General features: G+C 46.2%; 1 protein-coding gene across 1 annotated transcript; it reads right to left on the bottom strand.

The window, feature by feature from the left end:
• Positions 1-3,177: 3,177 nt before the first annotated feature.
• LOC149362280 (glutathione S-transferase 1-1-like) lies at positions 3,178-12,861 on the bottom strand. Its single transcript, XM_089572974.1, has 5 exons — positions 12,681-12,861; positions 7,786-7,844; positions 5,969-6,110; positions 4,559-4,729; positions 3,178-3,376 (listed from the first exon to the last, which is right to left on the bottom strand). The coding sequence occupies exons 1-5, from the start codon at positions 12,819-12,821 to the stop codon at positions 3,239-3,241; spliced, it is 651 nt and encodes a 216-aa protein (XP_089429100.1). The 5' UTR covers positions 12,822-12,861; the 3' UTR covers positions 3,178-3,238.
• Between the last annotated feature and the right edge of the window lie 208 nt (positions 12,862-13,069).

The following is a 13,069-nucleotide window of genomic DNA, read 5'->3' on the forward strand; positions in this document are numbered from 1 at the left end:
CAGCGTTACTGCTGGCGCTGAATATACGACTGTGTTCGCAAATACTTCCGATCCTGCTTTGTCTGATTGAGCGTATCTCCCCAGCCCCGTTTGACCGGCTCCATTCAGCCACTCCCGTTCCCTGTACCGGTCTACAACGTTTCAAAAGCGTTAGAGTTGATCGCTACGGCCCGCTAGCTTGCGCTCTCTCAGGGCACCGCTAGATTACAGATGACATCTACCAACTTACAAAGTATGCCGAATCAACCGCCCTTCCAGTTCTTTTTGTCCGCGATGGTGCTCTTTTGTGTTGCGTGATTTTGTTCGCACCCTATGGGCTGCTTAGTGACCGATGTCACGTGGTTGTTTCCTACGTCGTAGCAGCCCTACTTGCAAACTATCGCATCGTTAATCTGACCATCACCGCGCACTAGCTTCAAACTAACGGGCTCACCAAGTGCTTCATTTGTACTTTCTGAGATTTGTTTACGCTGCATCTCGCTTCAGATCAGACTAAGGGGACTATGTCCATCTTTCCTAACGTGCGTGTACATCACTATCACAGCGTCCATGACTAGATTTTCTCCTTTATTTCTTCCGTATGGGCGTGATCTGTACTTCACAATGCACACAACTTTGCATTACAATCTCGACGCCTCGGAGTGCACGCCCCTTTCAGATATGGCCCAGCATGCCGAAGAACGTCGTCAGCATGCCCGTTCCTTTACCCCCGATTCCCGAGGCAGCCAGCAGCATCGCCACAACCGACCTCAGAAGCCGCACAGTTTAGCATCTGCATATCTAGGTTGTCTCTTGAACCCTTCAATTCAATTTCGTTTGTCTTTGAAATTTCAAGCACAATATAACGTACCCCATCGCGTCGAGCAAATGATTTCTGCAAATTACTTCGGTGAACCACTCACACCCTTTTCGGAATTGGATCATCGTGGCTGCGAAACACTCCACGTCAGCCGCCCCACGACCTACTACGACTTGTTCCTTCTGTCCTCTCCGCACGGGCAGGGTAATTTTCTTTTTAGTTCTCTTCAACTGCCCATTCTAGTCTTTGTCCTCGCCGCAAGCCGACAGGGCGAGAACTCTTCATTGCCGGGACCACTGTAGCGAACGATGTCGGACACGGATGATGTCCCGGAACAAGACGAGAAATATGGAGCTTCGCCGTGTTGCCGTGGCAGCTCGCGCCTGGAGTTAATGTGCTTTGCGTTGCCCAATACCTCCTGCTAATTTTTTTTTTTTTTTTAAGATAAGGTAAGAATTTATTGAGTACAAATCGGTTACATAAATTCAGTATACAGGCGAGGGTCCCAAAGTCAAGCGACTGTCACGGGACCCCCGGTCACGGGAACCCCTGTTGTGCACGCTAATCCTTACAGTGTGTGTATTCATTTTGTCATTTCGTTTTTAACCGCGGCCAGTTTGGATCCTCGGTGCATAGATGACAGATGAAGGTCAAATCTTCGGAAAAAATAAGAACACGAACAATGTGACACTAACTTCTCTTAACGTACAATGTTAGTTGCTTTGGTCAACGCGTAACAAGCGCCGTCCAAGTTACTAGCGCCGATGGAAACCGTGTGCTTATCGCACTCAACCTGGTAGCCAAATTAGCTATTAAATACGTAAGTCAGACTTTATCTCTTCCATTAGCGAATTTCGGGCAGCAGCACGCGTCTACTTTCTCTAAGCTTGCACTTTGCGGAGCAGAGCGGAAACAGCTGGTTATTTTTTGTAGTAGATACAATCGCGTTTGAAAATTTTAGAAAGTTTCGGGTAATTGCTTTATGCTCTGCTTCAGGTTCGCGTTAGTTTCCGAGTGATGTTTGCCTCAGTTTGCTGAGAATGGGAGCTGAAAGCATGTCACGCTCAGAAGCGTTTGATTAGATGGAAGCATAAGCCATCAAATGTGCATTGCGTAATCACAGTGTGGGAGACAAGTATGTAAAGGCGCTAGAAATTATCTTCGTCTCAAAAAAAAGCTTTCTTTTTCTGCTTCTCTATCTACAGGTACTGCATTTAGCTATCAAAGTAGTGCATATAAAAGTTATAAAAAGCGAATTAGGAAGGATGTCTTGCGGGGTGGTGCAAGCTCAGCGCTGTTAATAATCGCGTGCTTACAAGTGATTCGTATTTGAAGCTGACAGCCTTGTTTACATTAACTCCTTTGCACCGGGACCCGTTTATTTAAAATTTCAATAAGCAATTTCAAATGCATTGTTTACTCGCTGACGACAAGCTCGAGCAGTCTTTAGAAGACCGCTATTAGGAGCGCTAAAATTTTTTTTTCAAGAATCAGGAAACTTCAAGTTCATCGAGTGAAAGACGTTGATATTCCCGTTTAAACAGCATCGAAACTGAAGCGAAAACATGTTTTCGCTTCCTATGCTCGCAACTAGTTCTTAGGCTAAGGCCTTATTGAAAGCCTCCTCAGCTTTTTTTAGGACTCATTAGTGATAAGAGGAATATTTGCGTACTGCGCTGTCAAATTCTGCGGTAATAGGGTCCGTCCATTGGTTGAACCAGATTTGCCTCCTAAAACCAGCGTGCTATCAAGCCATAAGCTTGAAGTATGCAACAACCATGCATTATTAGCACTTTCATGAAAATCAAGCATGAGGGTTGCAATTGGCAAGTGCGCTCTGTGAAACATTTAAAAAAACCGGATACTAAGAGCTCATCTCAGTGATTTGCGCCCTGGCTGTCATCGTCGTATTGAGAGCACTTTTCTCCATTCACAACAGGAAGCATTGATAGAAGCAGCTGTATCGCTAGCCCACTTCACTCCCACATGTGCTCTTAATATCACATCTTCCAGATATGACCTCAAAGGGCATGTCCTCTAGCTAAAGAGAATAGCGCACAATTACGGAGGCATAACTCAAAGAAGAAACATGTACACATGCTTCGGAAGTGATGTCTTCCTTCTTTATCTTATTCCCTTGATATTGCGCGCTCCTCGCTTCACCATGGAAGGATGTCAACAATAGTGCACATGATTCGGCTACGTCCTGAAGACTACCCGGTTCCCTTGCAGCCCGGTCATATTTTCGTTTGCTCCTAGACGAACAACTAATATTCGTGTTTGGTACGCTTTGCATACAGTAAATGCAGCAGCGATAACCTTTATTTCTTTAAGACAGTCCCGCGCAAAACTTTTGTTGTCAAGGATGACAGGTTTTTATTTCCCGGTTTGTCGTACAGCCACAACCAAGTTCTTTGAGCCAGAGCTTATCATTTAAATTCACTTGAGCTCAGCCCAGCTCTTCTGGAGGTTGGTGATGCAAGGCCTGTAGATTTCCTCGAAGTATGAAAGCTCGGATTGCATGCGTTCATAGTAGCTGACCAGCTTTGGGAACTTGGTGCGGTCTACAGCGCCATTCTGTAAAATAGAGGCAAACGCTTATTGATGGATGCGACAAGGTTACACCTCTACGAAAGCAGGGGGAAACCAACAATTCAACGCACATGATAGCGTCAAGTGTTACAGTAGTGAAAGATTGCGTTGTTTGGCACTAAGAAAGCATTTTAGGCAGTAGAATAACAAAACAGCGTATAGTTTGAAGATGCTGTGTGGTAATAAAATCTGTATGGATGAACGGCGATAAATATCGTAGACAATAAGCATAACGAAAGCACGCTGCCTTGACCGAGCATGTAACAGGCCGACTTTTCAACATGTTGAGTTCCACCCAAAAAGAAGAGGAGGCAGGGGAAGTGTTGCCAGTGGCTAGTTTTGTAAAATGCGGAAAGATGGCGGCAGAAGCAGCAGTGTTATGGGAGTGGCAGTGTTTTATACCATAATGACCTGATCCTAATGCGTGTCCCCTATTTATATGATAGTGAAAAAGGGAAACGGAGTCGATTACAAGAGAAGGAAAGCGTAGCAGGGGGAGGCTGAAACTTAGGTGGGCCAATCAGACTAAGATGTTTGTGGGGGTACGATGGCCGCAGCTGGCAAAGGACAGGGCTAAGTGGAGAGACATGGGAGTGGCCTTTGCCCTGCACGTAGTCAGGCTGATAATAATGATGATGATGATTATGGTGAAAATAAAAACACCAAATTCCTACAACAGCTTAAGGCGCAGTTTTGCAGCTCCGTCCACGTTCATGCTCGTCACTCTCCGATAGTTTTTTTTTCCTGTTCACCCATCGTCCAGTCCTCTGTGCCATCCTGGCGGTGAGCCTTGCTAAACATTGCAATTGCGTCGTCCTCGAATAGCAGCAAGGATGTCCAGTATGGGAAAATAAACGTGTTCGGGAAGAACAGCAAAAGGCACAGGACCTTCATTTGGAGTACCGTCTCCAGCGAAATGAGAGCATCCAACGAAAATAGGCTTACCAGCCGTCTCATGACAGCACCCTTTATAGAGCGTTTGCAGCGTGATTTCGGTTTTATCTTAGGCTGTCGGAATGTTCGTGCGGAAATGACTCAGTATTGGGGAAAAAATGTGCCAGTCAGAATTTGTAAACACGTAAAAGAGCAGATGACTGCTGGCTGCTTAACTGACGTCTAAAGGCTACTGGAAAACAAAGAAAAGGGTGAAAATTAAGGACTGCGCACCTCAAGGGCGATGGCCAGGTTGGATACAAGACAAAGATCAGCAAGGGTTAGCTTGTCGCCGAGGGCGAATTTGCTGTCACCAATGAGAAGCTCCATCCCATGGACGACATCGCGTTCATAGGTTGTCACCTGCTCCTGAGTAGGCTTGGTTTTCTGCCAGAAGAGGGGTCGCTGCAAGACGTGTAACAAAAACAGTTAGGGCCCCAGGCGGGGTTGGTTATGAGCATTTTTTGTGCGAGACGTGTCGAAGGGCTGCAGTTTTTTAGAACAATGAGAGGCTGCACTCATGCGCGCTCGGATATGATGCGCACTGGAAGGAACCGTTTAGGTGCAATTAAAAGAGCGGAAAATGAGGTCATAGCCTCAAGACGTCTATCACTGTATAAATGTTTACACGCCATGTGTTCCAGGGAAGCTGATCACTAATTTTTAAATATAGGGTTTTTGAGGGAAAGAGAATCTTGCGACGTTTAATACAGGGTTGGCGGACGGAAAAAAGGAGGCAAATCAAATACTAAAGAGATTTGCTAATTCTAATAGTTAACGGTTTAAAAATTATCGATGGGCACTTCACTGCTATTAGAGCTCTGTAGCCGAGGAAATGCTGGCGCACTGACCACGATCTTCCTGTCAAGTGTGAGTAGCCGTTAAAAAGACGTCAGCCAAGAGCTAACCGAATATATAGATTTTTGCAAGCTCTTTCGCGTGTGTGCGATACGGTAGAATTAAAGAAACATGACTCGACTGCGTAGTCTATCATCATCATCACCAATAACCTGCTCGCGTCTATATAGACATCCGTTAGTAAATCGCAGCACACTGGTATAGATGGCCTTCTTGCAATTCAAGGACCCCTGAAATGCTTGACATCCAGTCAAAGGAAGACAGGATCAGCCATACGCCTAATCCTGCCGACGTGAATGGAAATATTTAAACATTGTTTTTAAATTTGCGCTTAGCGTTCAAGAACTTGTACGCAGTGTGAAAGCTCAACAGCCTTTCCTGTACATAATCCAAATATTTTACAGTCACCTTAATAATTCGTTTATCAGCTCTTTACGCCTGAAAATTATGGCATTTTTGAGTGATAAACGTAGGTGCAATTGCTTTTAACAGGGCATAGTCCGAGAGGTGGGATTATTTTGGCGAGAGATTATAAATGCGCACGGAACTAGCGAAAGATCAGAATGCATTCGTTTAATGGGGGACGGATGTAGCCCACTCGTTGCATCACTTTCTTGAAGTTTCGCGCAATGAGGGCCGCACCTAAGCCTAACGAGCGATAGGGAAGGGAATTATGTGCACCATCACGTCGAGATCTGTTCAATTTAATGGCACAAAACATGGTGAGGTTATACCGCGCGCAATGTGCATCTCGAAAACGTTTAATGTATCGAAAAGGGCACTTACAAAGAAGAGCTGCTGCTTGGGGTGAATCTCGTTGGAGACAACAGCGAGAAGCTGGTCAATGCGGGTGCGGACCCTCACACAGCTAGGGTACAGCTCGGATTCAGGGGCGTGCTTTCGGAGCAGGTAGTAAGCTATGGCGTTGCTGTGGAACAAGAAAAATAGGTTAAGAAAACTTGGTCGCAAGCGCAGTATGCGTGATTTTTTCGCATGGAAGTGCACAGCATCCGCATTAAAGCCGACAAACAGTAAGAAGAAAACCTGAGCTCTTTCTATACAAGAGTGCGATTCAAATTTAGTGCTTTTCTGCATGGCATGGCAGCGCGGGCTAAACCAATACGTGGTCCCCCAAGAAACTCAGTCGAAAGCGGGTATCTTAGTCAAAGGCGAGACAGCTTATCGAAATAGCAAAATGAAAAGCTAGCAGTGTGGGCGAACGCAGTTAAACCTTATGATTAGAAAATCGCATAAGACGAGAAAGTAAACAACAATGATAAATGAACATTAATTATTCAACAGCTTACGAGAAATACCAAAGGGGTTCCTTTCCTCATTTTTGAATGGAACTCATTAAGTGGAGGAACTGCTGATGGTCAAGAATTTGGATTCGATTAAGGCATCATGGATTTTCACTGAGGCAAGAAGTGAGAAGAATTTACATCAGTCCGATGAATATTTGCGATGTTTTTCGATGTAAACGATTTTAAAAGGTAGTGCTTGTCTGTTTATTGCCAGAGATACATGGCCTCTTCGTTTCAGGCCTCCAGCACGGGACGAGCTATTCTGTGCCTGGAGTGGGGATGCAGCATGATTGTTCGCGAAGTATCGTGGTCGCAAGCTAAGAATTCTCTGGCGTTCAGAACGGCTCTCCCTTGCATAAGCGGATTACAAGAAAAAAAAAGTACTGTAAAGTGTCTGTACCAGCTGCGCCTGTGTTGAGAGCCGCTCCATTTAATAGTGGCTGAAAATGACGCTCGGGTGGACTGCTTTCGGCAGCCATGGTCGTTAAAGTCTTTGTGATCACCCACTCAAAAAATAATTTCTACCGAGGCAGCATAAAAGTGCACCGAACGAGCAGCTTGTTTTTGTAAGTGTTTATGTATGCGCTCCTCAGTCTTGCCCGACTTGCCCTTCTGGTTGTGTTGTCAATAAAATGTGAAAACTGGGACAAGTATTGAGTCAATACGAAATATTGGTAGCGTAGTGCATCCGCTATTTGCCGATCGCTCTGGTACCTGTTTTCTTGGAGACAATTTGTCCGTACGACAGAACCAGTTATATCCTCATGAGATGCATATTGCAAACTGAAGAAAACCGTCTAGCTACAATACACTGAAGATACGAACAGTTTTCTCCGAAAATACAAAAACTTCCTCCTAGTGGCGAAAAAATTTATGCCGTTTTTTTTTTTGACGGGGCAGTGTTCTTGGCGGGCACGAACTGCGGGCAAGACAGACATGGTGCTAAAGAAGACTTTGTTGTCGGTGTGTAAAGCATACGGGACAGAGGTACCTTATTCAGTAAGAGGAGTTGAAATAGGCAATACGAAATCTGTGATCGAAAGGTTCTTGTGTGAATGCGTTTCTTTTTATATGGGCTGCATGGACAGGCTGTTTCTGGGAAACTTGGGCCGATGCAGTGCAATGATGTGTCGCAGGGAAGCTAATTCTTAATTTTTCTGAATGTAAGCAACGAACTTGCGAACAAAAACATGGCATATTATTAGCGTCATGAACCAAGGTCAAAATTATTGTCGTGAAATTTGAGTGCCTCGATGTGAAGCAGCTAGGCTCTTTGCTGGCAGCTGGGGAAGCACGCACCTTTCGTAAACGACGAAGCCATCGTCGTCAAGGGTGGGGATCCTGTGGAACGGATTGAGCTGCAACAGAACAGAATGGCAGGAAGAGACAAAATGGGCAAACACATGGAGTGAAGAGGCGTGATCTTGAACCAAGTATATAAAGGTGAGCTGAAAGCGTGATTTACGGAGAAAAAATATTTAATATTGCGTATTCTCTATGCGGCACACGTATAAACATTAGCATCAGCATCAATGACACGTTAGAAAAAAATTATGGCGGTTTGTAAGGCATTAATAAGGAGAATTTAAGTAGGCTCCTGCAATCCTCGGTCATTCACAGGAGTACGTGCTACTGTTTAGCACGGCAAGCAGCACCTCAGTGAAGTGAACGCGTAAGTTCAAGAAGGCGAGCGATGGGCCTCTTTCTGAGTATCATCTGTACGCATGCTTTTTCAAGCGACGAAGAGTCCATTAACAAGCCTCAAATGGTCCTAAACCTGAAATCTGTCCCTTCAGTCGTGCGGGTACACACCACATCGGTCTTGTAGCTCGATCTCAATCTGAAATCTTTCGCTTGGTTTTATCTTTTTTTGTTTGGATATGTTTCGGTACTAACCACGCTCATGCACATTAATTGTTCACTAAGAAGCTATCTTCAATTGCAACGCTGGTAGCCCGCCTAAAAACATTAACATCAGTGAACACTAGCACCCATGGGCCATAAAGGCGGTGGGTTTGAGTACGATACCAGGCTTTTATAGTCGGTGCCGAAAGATGTGGCATGTAAGCGAATTGTATTGTCTGGAACACCGGGCGGTGCAGAAGGCCACTTTTATATTTGTTTCTTTTTCAAACCACCGCACGCACAACTGCGCAGGCATCGGGGCAAGGCACACTGTGCGGCGGCAAATGAAATGTTTTGCGAGAAGCAGGGGCAGAATCATGGAGGTTCCGATCTCTAGCGCAGTAGCGCACTGCATATCTCTAGCGAACTTCAGATTTCATAAGCCTTAAGGGAAAGGTCTATAAATACTAATTTTAATTTAGAGCCTCGAACCGTGGCTTCAAAGAGCCGAACTAGGAAATCATTGAGGAAGCGAAGACGCGCTGGAGAGGAGCCTCGTCCTCATATGGGTGTTTTGGGTACGCCCGCAGGCAATCGCAGATGCAATGAAATGACCCCATGATAGGCCCAAGCGAACAGGCATTTTTGCCGACACGCTGACAGTCGAAGATAACGTACAAAAAAGCTCCCCCGACCACGGTTGCAGAGTCCCCAACTTCATCTGCTTTTCGTTCATTTTATGGGCCGACCGCAATGATTGCACATAAGTCTTGCTATACACAGTTCACCCCTAAGCTCAGCTTATTCGGACGAAAGCAGCGCTATCTATTGTGGCAATTTATTTATTCTTTTGCAATTCCACAAAACCTAAAACCAAAAAATCGCAAACGTGCGCAAATTCTTCCTGCTGGCGAGCGCTGTTGTACCTACCGGGCCGAAAAATGCGGCTGGCGTTCTTGGCGCACAGAGCACAATACAGTGTTCAGCAAGTTCCATCCCACGCGATCAGCCACCTTAGATCCAAGGCCGTTCGCACGCAGGTCGTTTCATCTTTTAGAATTAAGGCGTTAAATCCCGGCCACTGCTTTTAAGTTCAGCTTCTCTTACAAACTACTGTTTTTGGCAAACAATTCTATAATTCCGATTTTATAGTGGTTGCTTGATTCAGTGACATAACTTCAAATTTACTACTGTCCTTAACGAAATCTATATATGCGAAGTTCTGCCTAAATACTGTTACTAAAATCTTGCATTGATTTTATTTCCCTTTGCTCCAATTCGCCGAGTACGTTACGATTGTCGAGCGCTACGTCTCCCCGAATGAGCAAGACCTGCCTGCCTTTATATGCGTGCTGGGAAAACATTTTATGTGAAAGCTGTACTTCACGAGGTCCAACTGCCTCATCGTGTTTTAGTGAAGCTTGACGCCTCTCGCGCTAAGCATTTCACAGAGCCGTCTTGATCATCTTCCATATGCAGCGCGACCAAACAAAAAATTCAAGGGGCACTTTGGCTTTCTAAAATGCTGCAAGGCGAAAGCCTTTCCAGGCGCACCGTTTGGCACTGACTGCGAGACTGTTTGTGCTGTATTAGTGGCTCATTTGACTACACACTTTGACTGCCGACTTTGACTGCATCTTTAGCACGACCCTCTCTCTGCTTGGATGAGTTCGGTTGTATCCATGGCTCTGTTCGCAGAAATCAGGTATGTAATGCGGTCACCCACGGACGCCTTACGCCACCTTTCGGAGCCGATAAACAACTACTTTATTATTTCTCGTGCTCTCCAAAAGCATCTGTGGGCTATAAAGGGCTTTAGTGGGTGACCTCAATACTTCGAATCCGCGCACTCTGACGTCATAACCATTTCGACCAACCGAAAAGCGTGGCACCTCTGCTGACAACCTTATGTCGACAATCATGAGGCACTAAAGGCTTTCGCCTTAAAACAATAAGCTTTACCTCTACCACAGCTTAAATTGAGTACGATATCGCCGCCAAGCATGCGACGACCCAGCAATACACGCCATGACGGAAAGCGAGCCGAGTCCGGTTAGCATAACAGAGGAGGAGTTGCGCCGATTACTCCGCATTGACGTACAGCGAGAAAAAAAGACGGCGTCAGTGAGTCTACAGATCCCGAGGAATTTGCTAAACGCAACGAAGAACCTGCGAATGCGTGACGGAAGCGTCTGGCCACGTTAGCTCCCGAAACACCGGGAGAGCGGGTCGTTCGCCTTGGGGAGCAGCGAAATCGAAAACGGGCTTGAGAAGACTTGCAGCGCGAACAGCACCACAAATATTTCACCGTGGAACTGCACGAACGCCAGGTAAACTCTGAAATGCGGCTGGTCATTGCCGCGTCTGGTTCTGCGAAATTTCAGCGAGAGTTTGTTGAAGATTCATTCGGCTACCCGTGCCACGTATGAGATAATTTTTGGCATCGCAATGGTCTGGGCACGCTAAGTGAACCCGTGCATCCGACATTGCTGCTTACTTAGCCCGAGAAAGACGTAGCCAACGTGAAGGTGTGGGAATCGTGTAAATCTTCGCTAAGTAAACAAAACATATCGCTATACAGCGTGAACAACGGCTGGAAGTATACGCCGATGCCTCCCGATTTGCCTCCGCTAAATGACGTGGCAGAACACATGCTCGTCCCCTGTGTACCCTTTATGGAGATACGTAGATTGCTGCACTCGAGCCACGGACAATTCGTAATAATGGGACCGATCGTCAACGTTGCGGTGGACACTGGCGAGATGCTGAAGGCTCTGCTGAAGGCTCGCAGTTTGGAAAACCAAGCCAAACTATGATTTCGCACGTCCAACAAGGTTCAACCTTAGTTGAAACCCTGCAATATTTTTTTGCACTGTCGTGCTCAAATGTAACTGACCATTTTGTTCAGTGATTACTTCCCTCAAACTTAATAATGTGTGTATAAAGCCCACCCCTTATATGGTTCTTCTTTTTGGGAGGTTCGCGAAAATAAATTCAACTGAAATGGGAACTGGGCTTGCAGAGGAAAATTTTAGCGTGGGAGATTTTCTAGCAGCGATGTCAATAAGGCATCGCATGAGTAATTTCGCCCTCGTTCATTGCTTCTAATTCATACTTTTAGGCCTGAGTTGACCTGAGGTCTAGGGACACAGGGCTGCAACAAAGGTGCATCAAAGCGAGGTGGCGCACGGCCGCTGCGATTAGCCACTGTTTATTTGGGGGCTTTACGTCGCAGCTGGAAGTTAAGGAGATGGGGCTTTCCCCTTCATCTTGAGCCTACAGAGATTTTCGTTTTTTGCTAGTTTTGTCAGCTCAAGCCTCGGGAAAACTCTCCCAACGGATCACGAGAATTGCTTTACTTTTTTACGTCTCCCTCCGATCTCCGCAACCCTTCCTCGAGCGGTTCGCTGCGTCGCGTTTTCATGCAGTTTTGAAAAACTCATTTGCTTTTCGAGCTACCACAGAATGGTGCAACGACAACGCTGCGCCTCTATAGCGTTTACACGGCGCCGGCTCCAGAATAACCGGTCTTGCTGCGATACTGCCTCAGTCACCTTAACCCCACTCATGTTTCAAGGGTGTTTAAGCAAGCCAGAAGTAAGCTTGCTATTAACTCAAACTCCCATCCGGAGATGAGCCCAAGATATCTGCTAGTTTGCATGTTGTGCCTTCGGCATTCACGGAGAGCAAACAGCATTTCATTGACTGTTCTCATCGTTGATGTTTTACCTATATAATTTGCTGGAAGGGTACAAAAGAGAGCAAGGTTTAACTCTGCCTCGAAACGCGAAATCCGGCGCCGTGATTACCCTGCTAATCATTAATCCACCCGCTACACCCCTTTCGACCCACCACAAGGCCTGTAATCAACCCATCCACCGATTAATTTCGTGGAGTCATCATCAGCACGTTCACATTTTCAGTATTCTTAGCTCTGATGGTGCCAGCAAGATGTACCAGAAATCAGTGAGTGCCGTAACTAACTATAAAATACGCAAAAATATGCCCATTTGGCTGCTGCCACAACAGTTCTGTGCTATCGAAAAACTGAAAAGATCAATACGGATCTCTAGCAACTGATATGTTGCGCAAATCACACGCCCCGAAGCATTTTCCGAACTGCATTTTCCGTACATGCGCCTGAAATAACTCACAAGCAATTTCAAGCGACGAGCTCATTATTTAGCGCATTGTTCTTTGCAAACGTGCCTTCTGTAAGCTAGTTGCCCGAAACGATGCGCATGCCGCCCCACTCACATTTCGGCAAGCGAGAATCCCCCGCACTTTCATTGCTCTGAAGCGCAGATAGGAGATCTCTAAGTTTAACTCTAACATCAATCCCCACCAACCTTGGAGTACTCTTCGCTGAGGTGCTCCTTCTTGGTAACGTCCAGGTCCCTGATGTTCAGCTCCACGCCCAGGTGCTTCGCAAGCGAGCGCACAAAGTTGCAGGGGGGGCTGCCCAGCAGGTTGTACAGGGTGGCAGGCATGGCGGCGATTCTCTGGGAGCAGCTGCGTTTCGACCGCGATAGCTGGGTGTAGGAGAGCGAATGGACAGCGGCTGCAGCGGCGAGCGCTCTTCTTAATTGACTCGGGAGAGAGAGGAGGGGGCAAAATTACTCTTGGCAGCGAATACTGTTGCTTGAATTCTCTGGAATACTAAGCTGGCAGCATGGATAGGAGCATAGCATAAAAAAGCAATTGCCTGCCTGCATGGAACAGACAATCAAATAGCAGG

The sequence above is a fragment of the Amblyomma mixtum genome, chromosome 2 (assembly GCF_055824585.1).
Source record: "Amblyomma mixtum isolate Tamu chromosome 2, ASM5582458v1, whole genome shotgun sequence".
NCBI classification, from domain to species: Eukaryota; Metazoa; Arthropoda; class Arachnida; order Ixodida; family Ixodidae; genus Amblyomma; species Amblyomma mixtum.